The 24,462-nt window shown below is 33.9% G+C and overlaps 1 protein-coding gene across 1 annotated transcript in view; it reads right to left on the bottom strand.

Moving 5' to 3' along the window:
• Positions 1 to 140: 140 nt before the first annotated feature.
• LOC149921932 (RNA polymerase II elongation factor ELL2-like) overlaps positions 141 to 24,462 on the bottom strand; it is a 36,833-nt gene continuing 12,511 nt past the window's right edge. The window contains exons 2-10 of the mRNA XM_090163637.1: positions 17,035 to 17,079; positions 6,157 to 6,401; positions 5,587 to 6,083; positions 5,363 to 5,519; positions 5,192 to 5,288; positions 4,361 to 5,126; positions 4,236 to 4,290; positions 3,965 to 4,136; positions 141 to 3,876 (exon numbers count right to left, since the gene is read on the bottom strand). Of these exons, the coding sequence (XP_090019763.1) occupies positions 3,640 to 3,876; positions 3,965 to 4,136; positions 4,236 to 4,290; positions 4,361 to 5,126; positions 5,192 to 5,288; positions 5,363 to 5,519; positions 5,587 to 6,083; positions 6,157 to 6,401; positions 17,035 to 17,079 (2,271 nt within the window). The 3' untranslated portion in view covers positions 141 to 3,639. The remainder of the gene's footprint in view (positions 3,877 to 3,964; positions 4,137 to 4,235; positions 4,291 to 4,360; positions 5,127 to 5,191; positions 5,289 to 5,362; positions 5,520 to 5,586; positions 6,084 to 6,156; positions 6,402 to 17,034; positions 17,080 to 24,462) is intronic.

The raw sequence follows: 24,462 nt of genomic DNA, 5'->3' as shown, positions 1-24,462 counted from the left end.
AAAAAATTACCTGAAGTGAAATCTTTGTCAATTTATACACTTAAGAGTATAGTGTTTTTAGGCAATACATCAACAATCAGGAAGATGAGTAATTGGTGTCTGAAAATAGCCTATACATATTTTGGAAATAACAACGCTGCTTTTCAATGCATGCAATAATTTTTTTTTAATTTCTTGCTGTGTACAATAATGCTATTGGGCTGCCATTTAAAAACAAACAAAATCTCGGGAGATTTTTTTCATTTATCTTTGCACAAACCATTTTCTTTTCACAAAAAAGCTTTGCAAGTCACCAACCAATACACCTTTAATTTATATCAGCGTATAAAATGTGACTCATTTTGTTTTGAATTAGCTGGAGAAACACGCAATCTTAAAAATATATAAACTGCCAAAGATGTCTAATAAAAAAAAATTGAAAATAGAAAAAATCTCAAGAAGCCACCATTTTTATCACAATTTTTATAGTAAATTTATCGAATGCCATCAAAAGAAACAGACTTAAGTTCAATTATCTTAATACAGGTGAATGTTACATTTTATCCTGCAAAATTGCAATTTAGTATTAATTTTTACATAAACATTAAGGAAAGGAAATTAGTTTTGTCACAGCTGGGGTTAAAGCAAAGTTATATTAAGTTCTTTAAATTGGCAGAGATGGCACGTTCAAAAATATACTAGTTTTCACATAAAATTAATAATATCCCAAACCTTTTTTTAAATGGCATATTTTGGTATGCGTCAAAACATTTTTATATTTTTTTGTAATTTTAGTATTACAGATCTCTTATAAAGAAAATGGGGATACATTAAAACAGATTTTACTATCTATAAACAACATAAAGCTATATTTTTTTATTTTTTATGTGCCCTATTTTTTTGGATATAATTTTTATGCCTCTGAAAATATCAGAATTTACTATTGCATAGGTGAAGATAGACAATTTACATGCATAGCGCCGAGCTTTAATTTACCAATAACATGATTTTGTGACTTTTTAATAAAAAATAAAAAATTGAATTAACTTTAAATGGGAAAAATTGTTAACATTTAAAATTTTAAGTAAATCATTAATTTTTAATTTAAAGAATGAAATAATATTTTAAATACGTATGTTAATGCACCAATTTAATTTCAAGAGTTCTGTATTTTGTTTAAACGCGGTCGAACTCTTAATATTTGGTCCTTGAGCTTGGGAGCGGGAAAAATTACAAAGCAACACACACGTCACAATCATTCATCGGAAACATTCACACTTTTTTTTATACATTTAAGAAACTCACACGCTCACACAATATATACAAAGGCACAAACATGAAACAACTACTACTTTGCAATTTTTTTATCAACCATTTTTAGTAGTCAACATAAATAATGTCTTTTTCTCGAAGATACATTTCATTTCATTTATTAACTTAATTTTCTTGCCATTTTTTTTAAACCCGGCGAATAACGAATTCAAAAAGGAAAAATTGTGGCTTTTTAAAATGCTTAAAGAAATATCAAAGCCACGAATAATTTAGTTTTCGTTGGACAAACTTAAACTGGTAAATGCTTTTCAAAACACTAACACTTTCTTTAACATAGTCAATGCCTTTTTTATTAAGATAACCCCTGCATAACATTTTAATTTCTTTCTAAAACGGGGCTCAATATATGCGCGAAGGTTTTTTGTTTATGTCAGCGAGCGAGGGGGAACCACAACCGACCATGACTAGCTTTAAGTCACAATAACTTTTTTAAATGGAAATTGGGGGGTCGTGAATTCCTCTATAACTAATAATAATAATATTAATTGTGGACTGAGCGCAGGACAGAAAGAGTTAAGTCTAAAAACTAGTGGAATCCAAAAATAAGCTTTTGGTTTCGGAAGCCCTTGATAAACTAAAGTTCTAAAAAAACCACATAATTGGTACGATTTTGATGGCGTTGTAAAAATACTATTTGAAAATAGAACGTTTTAGTACGGACCAATTTTGTTTTCAATTTCTAATTTGGCATTTTTTTAATTTTTTTCCAAAAAAACTATCTCATTAATATTTCAATAATTTCAAAAATTTTAATTTTTGATCATTAGCTAAATTTACGAATTAAATATTAACGAGGTAGTTAATTATAATTTAAAACACCAATTGTTTTGCAAATTGACTTAACATATTTGATGAAATGTTATCCAATAAGATTACTTTTATTTAATAGTATAATTTTCAAATGCTTTTTAATAATTTCCATAAATTGAAAAGATAAATTAACTACTATGCGACAGCAAATGCGTTTAGATTTTTACAATTTAATAACCACATTCAGTCTGTTTCTACGAGACTCGGTCAACTTAAACACAATTTTAATGAAATAATTTTTTCAAACAGCAAAATGTCTATTATTTATGGAACAATATAGAAAGTTAGATTTTTTTTTAAAAAGCGCGTTTTTTTAATGAGCCAAAATCTTTTTGGCACAAAGGAATGACTTAGATTTTGTTTTTGAAATGAAGTAGCATTAATTTAAGAATTACGTGCCTTAGAAGCTCTACGAAACATTTTGAGCAGATATAATTTACTAGACCTTCATTTTACGAAATTTGATATCAATAAAAGAAGTGCATTAAAATTATGCAGTTGAAAAGATTTTTTCAAATATCGTTCCATGATGCGTTTGGTTTATAAATAATTCCTTATGTCTCTTCTCATTTTCAGTTGAAGTCAAATTAATTACGGAGTAAAAAGTAAATTCTCTTAGCTTGGGCCCTTTGAGTCTAATTTACAATTAACGCCTAAAAATGCATTTAAATTTAAAACCAAAAATTTCTAAATATTAATGTGAACTCAAATGAAAATGTTCCCAAACATCAGGATGGAATAACCAACCAATCACATTGTGGCGTAGAATTTTAAAAAATGTGTTTCTACTATTTACTTGAATTTTAATATAACCCACAAATAAAATAGAATGGAAGTCATTCAATGCTTTTTTTAGTATCTAGTGTTGAAAAAATGATTTAACCATTTCAAGGGAAGCTGTTTCTGCAAAAAGTGAATAATGGAATTTGAGAATGAGTCGTAACAGGCACTGGGCACATTTTTATTTTCAAGGAAATTAAAAGTTATGAGGAAAGGCTCACTTATTGACGCAATTTAACCCAGCTAAGTTTTTTTAGTTTGATGGCGAACGTGAAACACAACCTTCATTCAAACACTTTCCAAATCAATACTTTAACCTGTCTAAATCTTTCTCCGTATACTATCATCCACACCCTCAACCTTAGCAGCAGTCATTATAAATTTATCTTCACAGGGAAATCATTTTTTATACTTGCAAATATAACTAACATTGAGGTTTGCGTAATAATATTTAAGTCTACTATGATAAGAAAGGCGAGATATGTTCAATCTCTTTTTTTTCACAGAAATTAAAGTAACCGATGCCCGTAAAAAACAGCTAATATTTCGATAAACCAAAAAAAAAAATATATATAATAAATTTTTTCCCTAATTTTTTTGTATTTTTTTTACTTTGCTAGTGAAACAATATTTATAATAATATTAATAATTATAGTTTATAGTAAGTTTTCCTTAATCGAGTCCGTTTGTTGAGTTCCTAAGGTCAATTTAAAAGTTCTAAGAAAGTTTGGCCTACCACTATGCCATTGCAACTTGTTGGCGGTGCCTTTGCTGGCTAGGATGAGCTCCGCGGGAGTGGTGGTGATGCCCGTGGTTTCCGTTATTTTGCATAGGCACAGTGTGGTCGTATTCCACAACCAACCGCTTAATGTGTGACAGCTTGTCATGTAGATAATTTAGTCGCCTTTTCGTGTCTCTATAGTGATGGCCCCTGTGGTTTTCCTCATATTCGTGAACTATTTGACTGCGGATTTTCTGTTATTCCAAATAAAATGGCAATGATCTTACATTTATTGTAAATTAAGTCATTCCTCTTAATACACAGAAAACAATTCATTCTTACATGCCAATCTTCTGAACCAGGTGATGAACTACGAAGGTCATATTCCAAGGCTTCAAACCTCCTTTTAACCTGCTCAATGGCCGAATGTAGCTTGCGATACTCGTTGTATTCAGCATTAAAATCAGCTTTATATTTGGCTCGTTGGTCCCGATTTGTTATTCGGACATATTTTCTGTAAAATATAACATAATTTAATTTTTCACCAACTCCATTCACAGCCTCTAACTTTTAATCACAAAGCTAAAAATGAATTTAACCTAAAAAGACTTACGATATGTAGTCCGGAATTTCAGAAGAATTAGGCGAGGAATTCAGACTTGAGGAAGCTATATTACAATCAGAAATTAGAGCTGAACCAAAAAATAATTTGAACCACCTTAAGGAAAATGAACTTACCCCTATAATCAACACTGTCTTGGCTTTCTGGGCTGGATTGTGGACTGGAGCCCCTGGAACCGGCACTTCCAGTGTTCGTGGCTGGATTGATCCTGGGTCGGCCCATTTTGGCAGAAGACAGATTCGAATTGGCACCACTACTTAGATATTTACTTTCTCGAGCGGAAGATATTAGCCTAGAAGGCGAAGAGGACTTTTGCATCACACTGTCACTATTATTGGAGAAGACATTATCCGAATGCCTAGATGATTTCTGTTGGGAATTCGTTAGCTGCTGCGACTGATTCGTATTAGGAGATCTCTGTTGACTTTGAGACGCGGTTTCCGAATTTCGCATAATTGTAGGGGTTTGACTACGTTGGCCTGCATTACTGTTGGGGGTTCTCGCGGAGTTTTCAACAGTAGCACTCGGGCTGGGAACGGATGGCGAACGACCCTCTGTCCTGAAATTCGCGTTATTCCTATTCCACGGATTCGTAGTGGGAGCCGTCGTGGGACTATCCTTGCGATTAGCAGAATTAGATTCTAATTTCGGAGTGCACAATGTCAATACCGAAGGGTCAGCCAAACGATTTGATAACGTATATCCACTACTACTACTGCTGCTGGGGGTGGTGGTGGTGGTGGTGGTGGTAGTAGTAGTATTATTAGATGGTCCATTACTGCTGGCATTTCCGTTTGTGATATAGTGAGAAATACGTTGTTTCTTAGGCGGCTGTTGAACATTGTAATCAGGTTGCACTTTTGACGGCGGCCTTTTTTGAGACTGGATGGGTGAAAATTTAACAGTTATCATAGACATTAAGCACTGAGCAAATATGGAAAACGTACCTGAGAATTCGGGAAAGGAGGAGATTGACTGGAATGAATGGCAGTAGGAGACGGATGGTCAGTATCATTCGGAGGAGTGGAGTTTTGAGGTTTCCTTCTGCATTAACTCCAAAGCATTAGCGACCAATTTGAAGTTCCCAGTATAAACTCCTGGGAAAGTACGCAATTTACCTTTTGAGAAGTTCCCGTTCCTCATGAGTATAATATGGCCAATCATCTAGAACTTCATTCCAGCAGTAACGGTTTAAGGAGTACGTGTTGTCTTTGGCTTGAGCTACTTTCGAGAGCAATGCGCTTAAGCCTTTCTTGTCCTTCTCTTTAATACCGTCTAGATAATAGCAAATTAAAGTTTGAGAGTTTGACTCGGTTAAGACCAAGAGGAGAAAGAAAAGAACCTTTCATAAGCCTAGCTAGAAGTTCCGGTTTCTTGTAAGGCCTTAATGCCAGCAAGTGTATGACTCGTTCCCTGTAAGATCTCCTCATAATATCAGGATTTCCAATGGGTCTACCGGGTGCTGTTGCTGAACCAGACTGCCCTGGGGTTGTGGAATTTGAGGAAGAAGAACTAGAACCCGTGACTGTACCCGCTTGGGAAAGAGCTCCACTCTGAGAAGAGTTTGTTGTGGCACTACTCGCGGAATTGGAGTTACCAGAGGAAGGCCTAAAATTGACTGAATAGTGTCCCGATGAGGAATTATTAGCGTTTGAAGAGTTACTGGCACCGCTTCCCAGGTTATTTGGCTGATTGTTTGTCAGTTTTGGAATGGGCCTGGAAATCGGACCCAGAGAATTTGGAGATGTCGCTTTAGGAGCAGGAATCATCGATGATATCGGTCTTTTAACTTTAACTTTTCTTCCAACATATGGCCCACTCGCTTTAATTTCTTTTGTACTACATGAAAAAAAAAAGGAATTAGTATAAAAAACACAAACTCTTCGTAATATGAGATTGGAAGGTTTCTCACCAGTTCATTTTACTCTCTTTCTCAACACTGGCCATTTTGACCCTTGTCTTTTCATAGCTCTCTTCATTGGCATGTATGTGCATTTTGTGCACCATACATCCCAGGGATTGTAGTGACCTAGAGAATGTCTGTTGAATACATTCAAAGCTTCCTTGGGGCCCTTCTGCTTCCACATTGGAAAGGTTGAACCCAAATTTTTGACAACTGTCAGAGTTTGTGGCCTGAGGTCGTGGAAGAGTTATCACCTGCAACAGAAAAAAAAATCATATAAATTAACCTCGAAATAAAATACGTCTTTGCGACTGGCAAAAGCTGCAATCTATGGGTAGTAAAGGAAACATTTAGTTTATATGGATGACAAAAGGCGGTGCTAAGGTTAGGTGTGACAAAACGTTTAAATAGGTTAGATCTGACGAAACGAAGCCATTTATATTAAAAATAAAGTATTATGATTTTTGGCGCTAGCAGAGAAGGGAAAGTGATTGTTTAAAGAATGTATTAAGCGACGGGGTGGCTTAAGAAGGCGTTCTTAAAGCGACGGGGTGGCTTAAGAAGGCGTTCTTAAAAGAAGGCGTTCTTAAAGCGACGGGGTGGCTTAAGAAGGCGTTCTTAAAGCGACGGGGTGGCTTAAGAAGGCGTTCTTAAAGCGACGGGGTGGCTTAAGAAGGCGTTCTTAAAGCGACGGGGTGGCTTAAGAAGGCGTTCTTAAAGCGACGGGGTGGCTTAAGAAGGCGTTCTTAAAGCGACGGGGTGGCTTAAGAAGGCGTTCTTAAAGCGACGGGGTGGCTTAAGAAGGCGTTCTTAAATCGACGGGGTGGCTTAAGAAGGCGTTCTTAAAGCGACGGGGTGGCTTAAGAAGGCGTTCTTAAAGCGACGGGGTGGCTTAAGAAGGCGTTCTTAAAGCGACGGGGTGGCCTAAGAAGGCGTTCTTAAAGCGACGGGGTGGCCTAAGAAGGCGTTCTTGAAGCGACGGGGTGGCCTAAGAAGGCGTTCTTGAAGCGACGGGGTGGCCTAAGAAGGCGTTCTTGAAGCGACGGGGTGGCCTAAGAAGGCGTTCTTGAAGCGACGGGGTGGCTAATGAAGGCGTTCATTGGGTATATCAATAACCAAAGGTGGAGTTAGTTTAAAAATAACAGGATAAACCATTAGTGCTAAATATGGGCGGTAAAAATGGAGTCATACATTTAAAGAAATATTTTTATATTCGTGCTTAGGACCCCTATGAGGATTACGAATAAAAAGAACGAGCTAGAGTCACAAAATAATAAGTAAAAAGTAAGCCAGTCCGCCAAGCAATGTCAAACAAGAACGCTTCCTGTTTGTTTAAGTCACAAAAGAGAAGGGCACCCACGCATTGCAGATTTTTTTTTTAAATGCCAGTGTCTATAACCTAAAGGGTTATACGGCTTTTAGTACAATCTTAAGTGTTCCCACACATGTTTTTTTTATAAATAGGATGTTTTTAGAGTGAGTGTTCCAAGGTATAATTAGGCCAACGGCCAAAAGAAGGCATATTCAAATAAATTATTTCTTCAGCCCGTTATTTTGAATTGGAATCGAAAATGTTTAATTTTGTACATAACTAAGGCAACGGGGTAAAGGATAGGGAAAAATTGTTTTACGAACGAAATTGTCTCTTTTTAATAAATAACTTTTAGCGAAGCTTTCAAAAATAAGAAATCGCCGAGCGGGCTTTCGCGTCTGATTTCCTGGTATGCCAAAAAGGATGGTGAAAATGGGGGGCACTTTGGAAGAACGTTTCTCAGTTCAACATAGGTTGACGTCCTAAAATTGCTCGACTAAAAAAAACGTACAACTATAACCGTAGGGCCAATCAGAAAGATGTTTTACTTCTCATATTATATTTATATATAGAGAAGTTTGGCGACATTTTTAACAAGGTAAATTTGTCTTTAAATCGAGATGAGGGGGAAATAATATACATAAAGAACGTTAACGTCACGAATTTAGTGAAAGTACTAAGCTGCCTATTATGTTTATCAGCACACAAAAATTACATAATTTAGACCTTAGCCCAAACAAAGAAAATTACTATAGAAAATGCGGGAAATAATCTGAAACTGGTACTGTCGGTACTAAGGGCTTGTAGACATCATCTTTTGATATGTAGATGTCCTATTTTCTCATTTTTTCACGGCAGATTTTGCCGAATGTAAATTTCGTGATAGTAGAATTTGCGTTCTTCTTTGTCTGGGAGAAGGGGTAAGCGTGGTGCTACCCAAACCCACTCACGATCAAAGCAGTAAGTTCCTTCCCCCTGAACAAAATCCAAAAAGTCCGGTATCTCATTGGTTTGCCTAAAACTGACGTCTTCCGACGCGATTGAAGAGTGCACGCCGTTCAACGTGTTTTTCCCCTTCTCGGCCAGCAGAAAAACTAGAGGCCTGGTGGACGCGGATTGTCTCGCCATAGCCATTCTCCCCAAGTATATATAAATACATTGTTGGTGCTACAGACCAGAGAAACTGGTCCACGCAGTGAAAATTTAAACGGGGAGGGCAGGCAAGGTTGTTCGAGAAAGGGGATATTTTTTCTTAATAATTTCGTGTCCCTTTCTACTAAAACTCGGAAACAGGTATCGAAAACCCGAATGTAGGGCAACCACGTAATTTGGCTCCAGAAAGCAGAAAAAAAAACAAAGAGAAGCATTGGCACTTTAAAGGAACGACATTCCAGGACGGGATTTTTCGAAGACTCTTACGCTTGTCCTTCGTTAATTCATTATTATAATTTGCGAGAAAATTAATTAACCTACAGTCCTACACTCTCCAATCGTTAATTTGCAAACCGATCATTTGAAATAAAGCCTCCCCCCGTTCAACAGGGAGACAACGATTGGTCTATTTCATAATATACTAACGAAGACGACGCGATTTATTGACAAATCAGAAAGTCCGAAATTTAAATGGACTTTTCTAACGAAAATAAATTATAGCGTCATTTTGGCTGTCCGAATCTGACATACAATGAACCTTTTTAAAAAAATATCATTCTTCTCTCTACCCCTTAAATTGAGTGCTAAGCCTGGTTTCTGTCAACTGCTAAAAAAATTAACTCGTTAAACCTAATCTTCCAGATAAGGAAAAGTCAACCAAGATAACGCGATAATTCGTAAATTAAAATTCGGAGAGATAGCGCTTGAAACTTTTCCATATAAAAACATTTAACTTCAAATTATAAATTACGAAAAATGTGGTAACGTTCAAAACATTACAAAACGCGAAGTTCCAGTGAAAAGAAGTTACAGAACGCGTTCTTTTTCTCTCGGAATAAAAACGGGGCGTTTCTACGAATAGCGAAATCTTGATCGGATAATTAAGCGACCGCAAAAAAACATGTCCGTCCGCATAAAACATTTTGCAAGATTTCAAAGCTAGGAGTCTACCGAAGGGAGAAGAATGCTATCTTTTCACACATGATCGAGACGGGAAAAGCGAGTCGTAGATAATAGATTTTTCCTGGCGACGCATTTTTGTTAACAGAGAAAAAGAAATATCTAGAACTTGACGAAACTAAAATTTATCCTTTGAAGTAGTTAGTATAGAGATAGCGATACGGGTAAAGTCTACACATTTGGGGTAGAAGTCTTTCTCAGTCTGAAGTAGAGGGGGGGGGGGAATTGAGAAAAGTTCCAAGACTAGAAATTAAGAGCGCGTGACGTCGGGGGGTACTAAAAGGGGGTAGGCTTTTTAACTAGTTGTATCCGAGGAGCTAGGTTCCCCCCTGCAAGGCCCAATAAGTATATAAGACGCGAAAAATCTCAACCATTTGAGCGCTAGCTCTTGGAACTACTACAACTGGATACTCCGCATCGACGTTACCAGCCAAGACAATGGATTAATATATACCCGTTTGTGCTACGACCAAATTCCCAACTAGGCCTATCTACCTGATAATATTATTCACTTTTTTATAAATTGTGACGAAATACATGGCCAGACGTGTCTATGGCCGAGTGGGCTGTATCATTTCAATACAAGGGCGGAGCTCCAATATGGGACCCCCCCCCCCTGCCCCGATTTAAATATTTAAAACGAGATTCGTAAAAGAGGTCAACCAGAAGAAAGTAAAACGATTTTTTTAAGTTTATAAAGAATAATTTTGCGATAATAATTAACGGAGGAGCATTCGGTAACCCAATTATGTCAAAATTTGTCCTAGGCCTAATAAGTTTTAAGTATGAATTATAATCTCAGTTTGGGATCATCCTAAATTTCAATACTTTTGGGAGATGTTTTTTAGATTTAGGACTTTCACTTATGCCCTGCCCAAAATATATATAAAAATTATTTTTAAGATAAAATGTTTTTTCCTTTCGATTGGTTAAAAAGACCTCGCCCAGCGATATACATAAAAAGGTACGTGTATAACATCGAAGTAGGCTAATAGAAAACAATTAAAATCGAGTTTTAGTTCAAAATCCCGTCGCGAATTTAGCCAATACCGGTTTGCGACGAGTTTTTTTTTTTAAAAGAGCCACGCCAATTTGACCTTGCATCCGCGCATTAACGAATAATACAAAGGCCTAACGTTAAGCCTAAATAGTCTAATATAATGGGTGCAATATGATTATTTTATAATAATGATTCGCTTGAATTGGTTCGTATTCGACCTAAATAACTTCAATTTAAGGGGAAAAATTCTTTCGGCAAATGCCGATTATTTCTTGAAAATTCGTGATCGAGAAAAAAAAATAAGGATAAGACGTACCCGTAAAGTAAAAGAGTACGAGTTATATTTAAACATTTCTTTTTATAGCTATAAGTATATATTTTCATTTTAGCTACAATAAACTAACGCCAATTTCCCGGGTAAATGTGTAAAGTCGGTTCCTTAAATTTAGCTACATTTTATTAAGGAAATATATTATCGTTTTAAAAGGTTTTTTATCCCAATTTTGCGTTTGAAATGATAAATTTTAATCGAAATGAAGATTATAATGTTTTAAAAGACCGTGTATTTTTCCCAAACTATTTTCTCAATACAAAATCGGGAGTTTGAATATAAATAGGTCATACAAGTACTCAGAAACGAGTATTTTCCTATAAGACAAGGTGAGGGAGGGAAGTGGGGGATAAACCGTTCAAATATACCGAGAAAACCAGATTGTACAAAAAGTGGTTTTATACTATATAAAAAAGATACTTTAAAAAACTCCTGGCGAAAGTAGTCCATGTTTTTTTATTTACTATATTTTTTCATTAAAAAATATCCCCCATTGTATTCAAAAAGTTTTCACTTTTCAATACGTATTTTTAAGTTGGAATTTTCAACAGACTATTTTTAGGGGGTATATTTACATTTATAAATAAGATAAAGCTATTTTGAAATAAAATTTTAAAAATACGGATTTTTTTATAACATAAATTTAATAACAATTATTATAAATTTGGAAACCCTAGGAGAAATTTACTTTTGTTAACAGTTTTAATTATTTATATATTTAGAAAATTATGCAAAAAATTATCTATAGGATTGCCAAGTTAGTAAGTTAGAAACGCCCCTGTACGCTCAAGCTGCGCATCGAGTACGACGTAAAGCGAACTTATAGGGGTGAAATATATATTTTTTAAATCGTTATAGTAATTTAAATTATTTCCGAAAAGGTGATAGTCAAGGAGAATTGGTTTTGTAACGGGGATTATAGTCTAGGACCCGAGGGTGGACTACTTGGTCGATTATGATAATTCCACGGTCGTTAAAATTATTATAATTAACTTTAGCTATACGTACTATTTTAACCCTGATCTTAATTTTGAATATTTAAAAGGACGCAATCAGGGTTTGACAATATTTTAAATAAAAGGACAATCTTAAATAAAATCGACCTAATTTAGGTCATCATTGTTACCCCTCTTAACGACATAACTGTATTAAATTTATTACGTAAGTATGTCTCTTTTTAAAATGTTTTTTCAGACTTGTAAAACTCGGTTAAATAAACCAATTGTTTTTAATAAAACATTTCACTATAAAAAGTAAACTGATTTTTTACAAAACGGATTGATAAGTACCGTCTGAAAAAAAAGAGTAAACCCGCACACTATTTTATTAAAATAGCCAAATTGCTAGCGCCCTCGATCCCCCCTGACAGCCGAATTTCGCAAAGTTCATGACAGAGGCGTATTCGTATCACCAATCGAATCCGGTAACCTCAATTTATTTGAAACACCTGATTTCCGAAGCAACAGTTCCACCGTGGAAAGGGGGGGGGGGGACGCGCCACGACCCTTACATACAACCGCGACCAAAGGCGGGAGAGCGACCTAAAATCTTCGGCCTAGGTACCAGGTAACGGGCGTCTTCGCGTTATGTAGGTCTAGTTCCGATATCGCGCCAATTGAATCGTGTAATATCCGAGAAAGTGTTTCAAGAGGTTACACAGCGTCAGTATAACCTAACACCTACATTTTACACTCCGCGGCGCAAACCGTACTCTCATTTCCGCCTCTAGCCGTACTGTGGTCAATTTAGTCGTCGATTTCCCTTTAGCGACGCGAAACATTAAGCTAAAAGTGGACGAATTTTCTTTTCCGGAAAAGAGTTAACTTTTTAGCTTAAATAAATGGGATTAAACTTAATTTATCAACTTTTTAAAGTGAAATTTATTTTCAAATAATTTTAATCGGGTCAGGATGAGTGTAAGTCGTAATAGAATAATTATCACGATATAATTTATTCAGTACGCGTTTCATCGCACGGGGCTTAATCTCGCCAATAACTAAGCTTTAATTTCAGTTTTAAAATTGTTATAATCGAAAACGTGCGTTAAGTTAATTCAGCTCAAACGATTTCCCCCGTCGAAACACGCGGAAAAACTTAATCGACTCGTACACTTTTCAGTAGATGCTTATAAAACGTAGTTTAGTTTACTTTTCGTATATTTCAGAAAAAAAGTTAACTTTGTTGGCCTAAACTGTCTAAACCTCAATTTAATGACTTCGTCTAAGCCGATCTGCTTTGCTTCAAACTAAACCGGAAATGAAACACACGAGAAAAAATTATTTTAACGATACTTTAAAACTAATTTAGTTTAAAATTGTTATAAACTAAAACTAACTTTAAGTAATGCAACGCGACCTAGCTTATACAGTTTTTATACGAAGCTTATAAAACCTAGTTTAGTTTATTTTTCATATATATTTCAGAATAAAATTTAGCTTTTGTTGACTACGATTTAACTTTGGCATTGCATTAAGCGTTTAATTTTACAGTTGTAAGTCGGAAACTTTTCCGGAAAATGACCGAGGCCTCTTTTCCGGAAAATTTTACGTGTTTTTCTGAAAAAAAATAAAGAAAGTTTTCATTCCATGATTAGTCTAATATATTGTTGGCAAATTTAAATAAAGCGGCATTTTCGCCTCATTTTTTCGAATCTAAAAGTAAAACTAAACCTCTAGACTAGCTTTAAACTGATTAACAATGTAACACTATTAATGTTTTGTAGTATGTTTACTGATATTAGATATTTCATATCGATAAAAACCTTTAAAAAGTAATTTGTGTTTCAATTTCTTATTTTTCCGATTTGCGGAAAATCTTCCGCAATTCGTAAAATTTTCCGCATTTTTTTTCCGGAAAATTAAAGGGAATATAACCTCAGGTATTTGGTGTGGAACACCAACGGTTGCCGCTCTGGCCGCTCTTGCCTTTGGCTTTAAAAATGTTTGGCGCCACTGTACGGGAAATTTGAAAAATTGAAGGGGTCTTCCATAAAGATTTTTTTGCAGGTTATATTCCCTTTAACAACACTATTTAATTTCTTTGATTTCGAACTAAATGAAATAAAACTCTAGAACCAATTCCTCCAACGACACCTTTTAACTAATTTCGAGTTAAATTTTAGTTTTCCCTTAATCTTAAAAGCTTTCCAACTGAGAGCGATAAAAAATCAGTATCTTCCCACTCAATAGGCGCTCTGAACAAAAACGACCTAAATTTTGGCGTTTTAAACTCTTGGAGTAAAAGCGAATATTTTTAAATTTGCGAATAGAATGTTGTTCCGAGATGGAAGATAAAGGTTTGTTTTCGCTCAAACTAGTTTGGACTAATAATTCTCTTTGTTTTGGTTTTTCTTGAAAAGAAAACGACTCGGAGGTGGCGACTCAAATCGGAGCAGATTTTTCACGATTCGAAGAGACACGGTTCACCCTTTTTTTATCAAAGCTGGTTTTTTATCCCAAATCTAAGAACCATTATCGTCTGGAAATGTTATCGTTTTATATACATTGTTTTGTAGCAAATTGTTGACAATTATATATTGGTTTCCCGAAAAACGTTAGGGTTTATTAACACCAAGAAGCCGGTTGGAAAAACTACATTTCTCAAAAGAAACTTTTTCGGATATTCAGAGTTTTGTTTGGCCAATTTCGTTTCATGAATTTACGATTTCGTTTTCAGAATTTCGAGCTTTATAATATCGTTTACTGAATTTCGAGCTTTATAATATCGTTTGCTGAATTTCGAGATTTAAAATATCGTTCACTGAATTTCGAGATTTATAATATCGTTTACTGAATTTCGAGATTTATAATATCGTTTACTGAATTTCGAGATTTCCATGTTTTCTTAATTTCTCGCTACTTGTTCACCAAATTGAAAAAGTAGTTGGTATTCCCTCAAGTAAAAATCAAGACACTTTTTTTTGGGATCTTCGCAACCGTAGTTTTAGTTATGGATAAAAACTAAATACGCTACCTTCAAATAAACTAATTCCACAACTAAAACCGAATAAAAATAAGTGGACCACAGCTTTGGTGTGGAATAAGTATACAATTAGTTAAAAATTATTCAACATAACCTAAATTGGGAAAACACCTAAACACGCGAATTTTGAAATAAAATATGTTGTTTTATTAAACGCATTATTAATCATAAATACGGAATAAACTAAACGACTTTAAATTTCGAATGGTGTTCATAACTTGAAGTACGCAACTTTAAGAATTTCGAAGCGCAAATAATGTTCTCATTCGGTGGCAGCGTTTTATGAATGGGAATCTGAAATAGGCTAAAACTACTATCAACGTTAATACATTTACACGAATACCATTACGATACCATTTTTGCTTCCACGTCGAAATACATTTCGAGTGAAGCTATTGCTAGTTTTTACTACGTAGCTAGGCGCTGTTTTCATCGCTTCCAACGGCATTACAAATTTTCAACAAAAAATGCCTAATTTAACGTGGCAAATTTTGGTTCGCGCTTTTAGGTACATATAGCTTTGGGCATACTGACAAGTGACGAGAGAACTTGACAGGGCACGGTCTAGGCTATTCGCGTTAGATCTACCCGCTTAAAATTTGGTTCTGTTTGTACTAGTCACTGTACGCTGTTCTCATTTTAACTGAACTCTTAATTATTTGCAATAATATCTATTTCAGGGTTCGTACAAAATTTTCGGAATGAAATTCCCTGACATTTCCAGGTTTTCACTGACCAAATTGCCTAATTTTCCCTGACCACTTTTGTAAAATAAATAAATGGGTAAAATCTTGAAAAATATTTATGTATTTTTAATACATTTTTCAAAAATTCATTTGGCTTATTTTTTGAGGTCATTTTAAAATTCCGTTACTTTTTGGACCCTTTTAAAATTCCTTGACTTTTTGGACCATTTTAAAATTCCGTTAATTTTTTGGACCCTTTTAAAATTCCGTTAATTTTTTGGACCCTTTTAAAATTCCTTGACATTTTTGGACCATTTTAAAATTCCGTTAATTTAATGGACCATTTTAAAATTCCGTTAATTTAATGGACCATTTTAAAATTCCGTTAATTTAATGGACCATTTTAAAATTCCGTTACTTTTTTGGAACATTTTAAAATTCCGTTACTTTTTTGGAACATTTTAAAATTCCTTGACTTTTTGGACCATTTTAAAATTCCGTTACTTTTTTGGACCCTTTTAAAATTCCTTGACTTTTTGGATCATTTTAAAATTCCGTTACTTTTTGGACCCTTTTAAAATTCCTTGACTTTTTGACCTTTTTAAAATTCCTTGACTTTTTGGACCTTTTTAAAATTCCTCGACTTTTTTGGACCTTTTTAAAATTCCTCGACTTTTTTGGAACATTTTAAAATTCCGTTACTTTTTTGGAACATTTTAAAATTCCTTGACTTTTCCCTGATCTTTTTGAATCAGTTTCAAATTCCCCGACCAATTTGAAAACATTTTCAAATTCCCCGACCTTTTGAAAAAAATTTCAAATTCCCCGACCTTTTGAAAACATTTTCAAATTCCCCGACCTTTTGAAAACATTTTCAAATTCCCCGACCTTTTGAAAACATTTTCAAATTCCCCGACCTTTTGAAAACATTTTCAAATTCCCCGACCTTTTGAAAACATTTTCAAATTCCCCGACCTTTCCAGGTCGTGTACGAACCCTGTATTTGGTATCTCTTAAATCGGTAGGAGTGATTAACGTTAATGTTACATAAATTAATAGCTAGTTAAGACATTTTACATTCGATGTGAAACGTATATTACGACTGGGCCAACTTATTTCTAAAAACACTCAATAAATAAAATCTGGCAGATGATTTTACAGCTACACAAAGTATGGAAAATGATACCTAAATTACTAGGAAACCGAAAATACGTGAAAATTGATTTAAAATTTCGTCAACATTAGAACTTTATCATTAATTTTTTTGTCTGAATTTTAAATAAGAAATTGAACTGGCAATATTCCAAAACGTGATTAGTCACGAGGTACCAAAGGGGAGGAGCTATCGCGAGTTTCACCCATATTATTGCAAACACCGGTATGACCCTTTTAAACGGCACAATAAGCGAGAGGAAAGGCGGGTATAGAGGTAAAGTTTGTATAGGAAACTGAGCCGAGTACTTACACCTTGATTCCCTTGAAATTGAATAGTCGGGTAAAAAGAATTATTCTGAAAAGAAATAAAAAGATAAACTTAATTACAACGTTCGTCCAAATCACATAAATTAGCAACAAACCCCCTTCCCCAAAAGTACGCTCGCTGATCAAATAAAAGATTAGATTTTTTTTGTATGGAAGACTTAAAATTTAAAACAGCTGAAAAAACACAAGTCAAGAGCTTCAAAAGGTTTATCTGAAAATGATCTAACCTTGGATCTGTAGGTCTACGGAAACTACGCAACCTAGACCTTTACGTTGAAATATAAATAGGTGGTTCTACAAAAGATTTTCGCTATAGAGGCTCATGGGAATTCAATATGTTTGAGCAAGGCATCGTCTGCTAAGATCCGGCTGCTGATACTAAGGCCCGCGTATAGACAATTTTAGTTTTAAATATTAACAGCGTTACAAATAGATAAATAAAGGCTAGGGCTGTATTAAAAGTATCTTTTTATGTGTTATGTTTATTATAAGGTAGTCTGGTTTTAGTTATTTCTTATCTACTAACCTTGAAAGATATAAAATACTCAGCAAAAATAAATAATCTTCTATAGCAATTAGAACTTTCACTTTACTGTTAAACTAAACGACAGGTAAGCCTTGTCTTAAATAGCGGACGACACAAAATTATCGGCCAACTTCGAGATTTCATTTTGACCGTAGTGACGCAAACTTACTGAAAACACGTGACCACCGATCTTTTGTAAAAACACCTATTAACCAGCCTCGCGCGTTTAAAAGTCCATTTTTACACACGCGGTGAAATTTTACAAAAACCAAGAATCTCAGATACGTTTTCACAATTAACACTTCACTGGCTTAGTTACAAAACCAGATATCTCAAACAATTAAATTTTAGAAAAACATTTAGATATTAAAAGTATTACGTAATATTCTTCAAATTACATATTTTCTAAAATAAAATAATTTAAAAATAGTATTACATTTTTAAAATGAATAAAAATATTTAAATATAATATTTAATAAAAAGTATTTTGTAATATTTTTTAAACTTAATAAAAATAGCATTGCTGAAATATATCAAAAAAGCGTAAAATCTATTTAGTTAGTTTGAAACTAAAGTCAGCATTTATCGAAATTATTATACTAGCAAGGAATTTGTAAAATTAAGTGAAAAATCCAGCAGTGTTCCAAAACTACAACCTTTTTCAAATATTGTGCACACCACTGGTAAATAATGGTTTATATAGCATGCTAATATATAAAATCAAGAAAAATAATAAAAAAAAACTTAATATATCCACTTTAGAAGATCTTAAACTTTCATTACTCTACAAGTCTGTTCTAAATCTTAAAGGTTTTATCTCCATAAATGTAGGTTTAAGTTCTAAATACTGTAAATAATTCATGTAAATATCTATCTGCCATTATTTACCACTTTTCCCATTTCTTACCATAACGTTATTTACCACCTGTTAAATACCAATTCGGAACCCTGAAATCCAGAACGTTTAAACTCTTAACTAACACCCGGTACTCTTTTTACGCGCGTGGGGTTTTTTTATAAGCTCATCATTAAGTTTCAAAAGCGTTTAATCTTGAGGGGCTTCCAGCGATATTTGTACGTACAAACATCCTAACCTTAAAAAACATGGAACGCTATTTTTTCTTAACTTGGGAAAAAACGTTTCAATTAAACTTTAGAAACGATTTTTAAATCATCGACTAGAACCGTTAACTTCGGGGGGTTTTTTTTGGCTTCGGCCATTTTTTATTTAAAGTAACCTTGAATTTTTTTTAAAAGTCTTTCGCTTTTGAAAAAAAGCCAATTTTCGGAGTGTAGAAGAAAAGTTGAATAAATAGAGTATGGATGCGTTTAGAGTCAAGGACTTCGAAGTTTAGTTCGTTGTTTTTTCTTCTGGTTGGCAGTCGCTTGTGGCTCGTTGGCTATAATTTAAATAATGACGATTCTCGTATCGTGTTTTATGGCAGCTTTTTCTGACGAAACGTTTCGCCTTTGGGAAAATTAAAATGCAACATGGATTGGCGGATTTTTAGTGAATGTCGGAAACTCACATTTTAGGCCAAGGGTATTACCTCGATTCAATGTTAAGTTTGCTAACAGTCTATTTACAACCCGTAACCATGAATTTTATGGAGAAATAACGCGAGCTGCGAAAAATACGCCTTGAATATTTTTTTGAATATTTGGGTTTTGATCGTTTAAGTTCAATTTCCAGTAGGATTTTTCATTTCAATGATTTGACAGATTTGATTGGTCTATCTATAACTTTTAATTTTCATTGTGTAGATTGTTTACGTCAGTTTAGAGCTCGGCGAAACAGATAAATTAACCGGTAAAATTTCGATTAACCATAAAAATTACGATTAGCTGTTTATTCGTGGATATTATCCAGACTAAAAAGCAAATTAACATGTAAAAATAATAGATTTTTTCGGATAATTTGTGGATAAATGTGTGCTTTGGATAAAAATAAATAAGGTGATTAATTCTTATCCAAACGCCGAGCTCTACGTCAGTTTGCATTTGGTAAATCAAATTTGAACTAACTTCGATTTGGACCCTTTCGAATTGTTTCGATAAGGACAATTTGGGCTGGGTTTCGAGTAAGTCAATTGCAAAAGTAGGATCCGATGTTTTCAATTTGGAAATTTTCAAAATGCGCGTCGACTCCGTTTCAATTTGGTCAACCTTAAACTGAGTTTCGATAGGGATTCGGCAGCGTGACGTAGATAACACGTCACCCGTGCTTTATCCAATTGAAAAAAAAAAACAAGCCTACCAGCGTGACGTCATGCTGCTCAGTCCCTATTTGACAGACTTTTAAAATGGGTTTCAGTTCGGCAGACTTTAAATTGGGTTTCAATTAGCAAATGTGTTCGATTTGGTCAATTATTTGTTATTTTCAATGCAGGGCCCCCACTCAAATCTTCAATTTTTTATAGGAAAAATAGGATTATTTTTCTAAAAATATAGGACTTTATAGGACTATTTTCACAAAATTATATAGGACTATATATGTTATTTAATTTGCTAACTTTATGCATTTAAAAACAAAATCTTATTTAGAGAAATAAATCTTTGATTTTCACTTAAAAAATAGAAACTATTTAATCATTTTATCACAAAAATATACTAGTAGCTAACCATGTTAACAATAACAAAAGTATAGAGACTTGGTATAAGAATTTCTCCTATAGCTAAATCTAGCAAATTTCAATTAGTGGCGCGATTTGAAATACGTGAAATATCAAAATTATAGGATTTTATAGGACTTTTGGGGTATTTTACTAAAAATATAGGATGTTATAGGACATTTTTGAAAATATAGGATTTTATAGGAATTATAGGACCTCTGGGGGCCCTGTTAATATAAAATACAAAATGTGATCATATAGCGTTAGTCGCGCAAGCGCCCCAAAGAGAGAATCAACGCAACTAGATAAAAATATCTTTTGAGGGTATCTACGTTATCCGCGTTGGCAGGAGAAGTTCAATGTAACAATAAGCCGATTCAATTCGTCGTGAACAGCTATTAGCAGTCGGGGAAATCATTTAAATGCAACGCTATTCTTTGGCAAGGGCTATTAACCCGCGCGGATACACGCTTGGTTAGAAATTCGCACAAACCATATATTTCGACTGGACGGGAATTTGGTGTCGTTTGGTAACGCTACTCAACGACAGACCGGAAGAAAACGGTACCAATCAAAGGGGCCCGCGCAGCCTAGAGGGCCCTTAACAACGTACAATTATCACCAGTTTTTGCGGCCACGATTTATTCTTTTACCGGGGCCTGGGCCCGCTCTAAAGCCTTTTTACTTTAAGCCTAAGGTAGATTTTCAAAATTTACGGGACATAATAATAGAAAAAGTAACATACAACTAAACTGATTTTCATAGTTATTGCGTTTTCTCAGCACAGAGCCCTCTAGTGTCTAAAATATGCGAGACTATCGCTAAGCCGAAATATCTGGTTTCCGATAGATAGGCGGAATATTAGGCTAAAATGATAAAAATGTAAAAAAATTCTTGGTGCCACGAGCTCATGTTTTTAATCACGCGTGATTCGCACGCGGGCTTCAAAACAAAACCAAAGCCCCTTGAGACTCCAGAACGTGCTCTCCGATATAAGGCTTACATTTTTATCAAAAAGTAGTCATCCAAAACGACAAGTCGCGAGTCCAAGTCACAGCTTGAAGAGAGTATCATTGCCAAAAAAAGGTTCGGTTAGAAAATTAGCATTAAAGCATTAGGAAGTGTCATACTTATTATTATTATGTTACTTATGATAATAGTTAAAGAATTTTCTTTCCAAATTTCACCAAAATAAGGATTATTTTAAATAAATTATAATCGAGCCAACGGAAGTTCCGCCATGTTGATGACGGAGCCATCGTTTTGCGAAGCCAACCAAAGAATACGTTCTTAATGGGAATTTCTGATGAGATAATTAATAGGAACGAAACGGGCCGCGAATATTGAATTCAATCGTTGTATTATTTCGTTAATTACTTCCTTACAACGTCGCGCGAAGGAAACGGCAAATAATTGTTTCGTTATTGCATCAATGGACTCCCCTGCGTGGAAAAAGCAGATTCCACTCGGGGGAGTTTGCGGATCTCATTGCTATAGCCAAGCACGTGCCAACCCCAACGGATTTCGGGGGAGGTTTATACACGCGTATTCCCGAGTATTCGAAATGGTCATTTGTGGCCCGTTCTAAAGGCGCCCCCTGTCGCGGCGTGTTGCGGACCAGATTTGAGGGTTCGAAGAGTATACAGATTTTCTGTTAGCTAATCTGGCAAACATTTTTTTTTATCGTTATACAGGGTTGCCAGTTTTTTCACGATCAAATTCCCTGACTTTTCCCTGACCATCTCCGGAGATTTGACTTATTTTGTGCCAAGAGTTTTGTATTTTTTAACCTATATTTTAGCTATTTGCAACCGAAATTAAATTCCCTGACATTTCGCTGATTTTTAGATTAATTTTTAAAATTCCCCGACTTTTCCCTGATTTTTATACCCATATTCAAATTCCCCGACTTTTCCAGGTTTTCCAGGTACCGTGGCAACCCTGGTTAATATATCTAACGTTTTTTGGAACGTAATGACAAAGAAAGGTTACTTTTAAATCGGTGAAACTCGGGACCATTTCGTCAAAATCGTACGATAGAATTGCCCTTGAAAAATTCGTGAAATTAGTTATAGAGAACGAGAGGGATAATTTTGGACTATTCGAAATATTAACTGAAATTTCCTTTACAAATCGTTTGTGTAGCTTCAAATATGGGCAATTATCGTCAGGCACATTTACTCGTTAAGTGTCCTCTAGACAAGAGAATAGCTCAACTCCGAGAAAAAACTGAAATCAAACGTCGATTCCAAGAGAGAAAAACTAAATCAAACGTGGATTCCACTAGAGAAAAACTAAAATCAAACGTCAATTCCTAGAGAGAAAACTAAATACTAAAACTAACCATGGTATCAACGATATAAAATGGTACCCTAGAGTATAAAAAACTAAAAATTAAAAGCGAAAAAAATGAATTCGTCGTGATCGTAACAAATACCTACATTAAATAGATCAAAATATCCTAAGCAATTTATAATTTATTTCTCGGCCAAAAAATTATCAGTCAGCGTATATCAAATTGGAGAGGCCTAAAAATTATCAGTCTTAGATGCTAAAAGGTTTTAGGTAGGCCTAATGACAATAAGCTCTAGAGACGTTAGGAAATCACGTGCCAGCCTCGGGCGTTTTCCAACTCGTTGACAATCGGCCAAAAGAAGGAGTCGAAGCTGATAAGGAAAAACTGGTGGCGCTATTTAAACGGGGGAGTTTTAGCTGGATATAAACCCTCTCATTAAACTATTACGAGACGAGATCCTACATTTACACCGTATACTTTTTAAGTTGGCTACTACGAAAAAAACTCATTATCTTAAAGCTAAAAAGAGTTAGCGAAATTAAATTTTTCGCCAAATCCGTCTCTTCATTTATGTTTTTTTAATGAACAATAAAACGCCGTTTAGGGTCTCACTGAAAAGAGTCATTTCAATCGCCGAAGTGTGGAAAAAAGTGTCGAGGATTTTACCGGCCTACGTACGAGTAGTATTAAAAGTTACGCGTTTTAACCTTTCAAATTTCAAGGTTTTTCTGGATGGGCGGGCTGCTGCGGGTTTGGGACACTTCGACAACCGATTTTGAAGCGTTGCCATTAAAATGTTCAATTTCACATTGAAAACGTACAAAATTAAAAATTGATACTTTCTATCAATACAACGTTGTCCTTTTTTTAAATTTCATAGTTTATTTTAATATTTTTAAATTTCATAGAATTTCAAGTTTATTTTATTTGATTATTTTAAATTTCATAGTTTATTTTATTGAATTATTTTAAATTTCATATAATTACTTTTTTATTTTGAAATTATAACTTTTTCATTTTGAAATTATAACTTTTTCATTTTGAAATTATAACTTTTTCATTTTGAAATTATAACTTTTTCATTTTGAAATTATAACTTTTTCATTTTGATATTATAACTTTTTCATTTTGATATTATAACTTTTTCATTTTGATATTATAACTTTTTCATTTTGATATTATAACTTTTTCATTTTGATATTATAACTTTTTCATTTTGATATTATAACTTTTTCATTTTGATATTATAACTTTTTCATTTTGATATTATAACTTTTTCATTTTGATATATAACTTTTTCATTTTGATATATAACTTTTTCATTTTGATATATAACTTTTTTATTTTGATATATAACTTTTTTATTTTGATATATAACTTTTTTATTTTGATATATAACTTTTTTATTTTGATATATAACTTTTTTATTTTGATATATAACTTTCTATTTTGATATATAACTTTCTATTTTGATATATAACTTTCTATTTTGATATATAACTTTCTATTTTGATATATAACTTTCTATTTTGATATATAACTTTCTATTTTGATATATAACTTTCTATTTTGATATATAACTTTCTATTTTGATATATAACTTTCTATTTTGATATATAACTTTTTATTTTGATATATAACTTTTTATTTTGATATATAACTTTTTATTTTGATATATAACTTTTTTATTTTGATATTATTACTTTTTTATTTTGATAATATCCCAAAACTATTCGCTCGCTTTGGGACGAAAATAATAAACCTTTTACCCAAACTACCAACTTCATCCATACAATAACAGCCAAACTGTATTTTGAAGTTGCTCGCTATTTCCTAGAAATTACTACAAAACTAGCGAATAGTTTTCGTCTATTATTACTTATTATTTTTTGATATTTGAATTTTATTCATTTGAATTTATTTTCAATCATTTTATTTCGGTTTTTTAATTATTATTCTTTAGATTTCACAAATATT

Source organism: Leiobunum rupestre, chromosome 11, assembly GCF_980474605.1.
Source record: "Leiobunum rupestre chromosome 11, qqLeiRupe1.1.hap1, whole genome shotgun sequence".
Classification (NCBI taxonomy): domain Eukaryota; kingdom Metazoa; phylum Arthropoda; class Arachnida; order Opiliones; family Sclerosomatidae; genus Leiobunum; species Leiobunum rupestre.
This window is presented reverse-complemented; position numbering and strand designations above follow the sequence as displayed.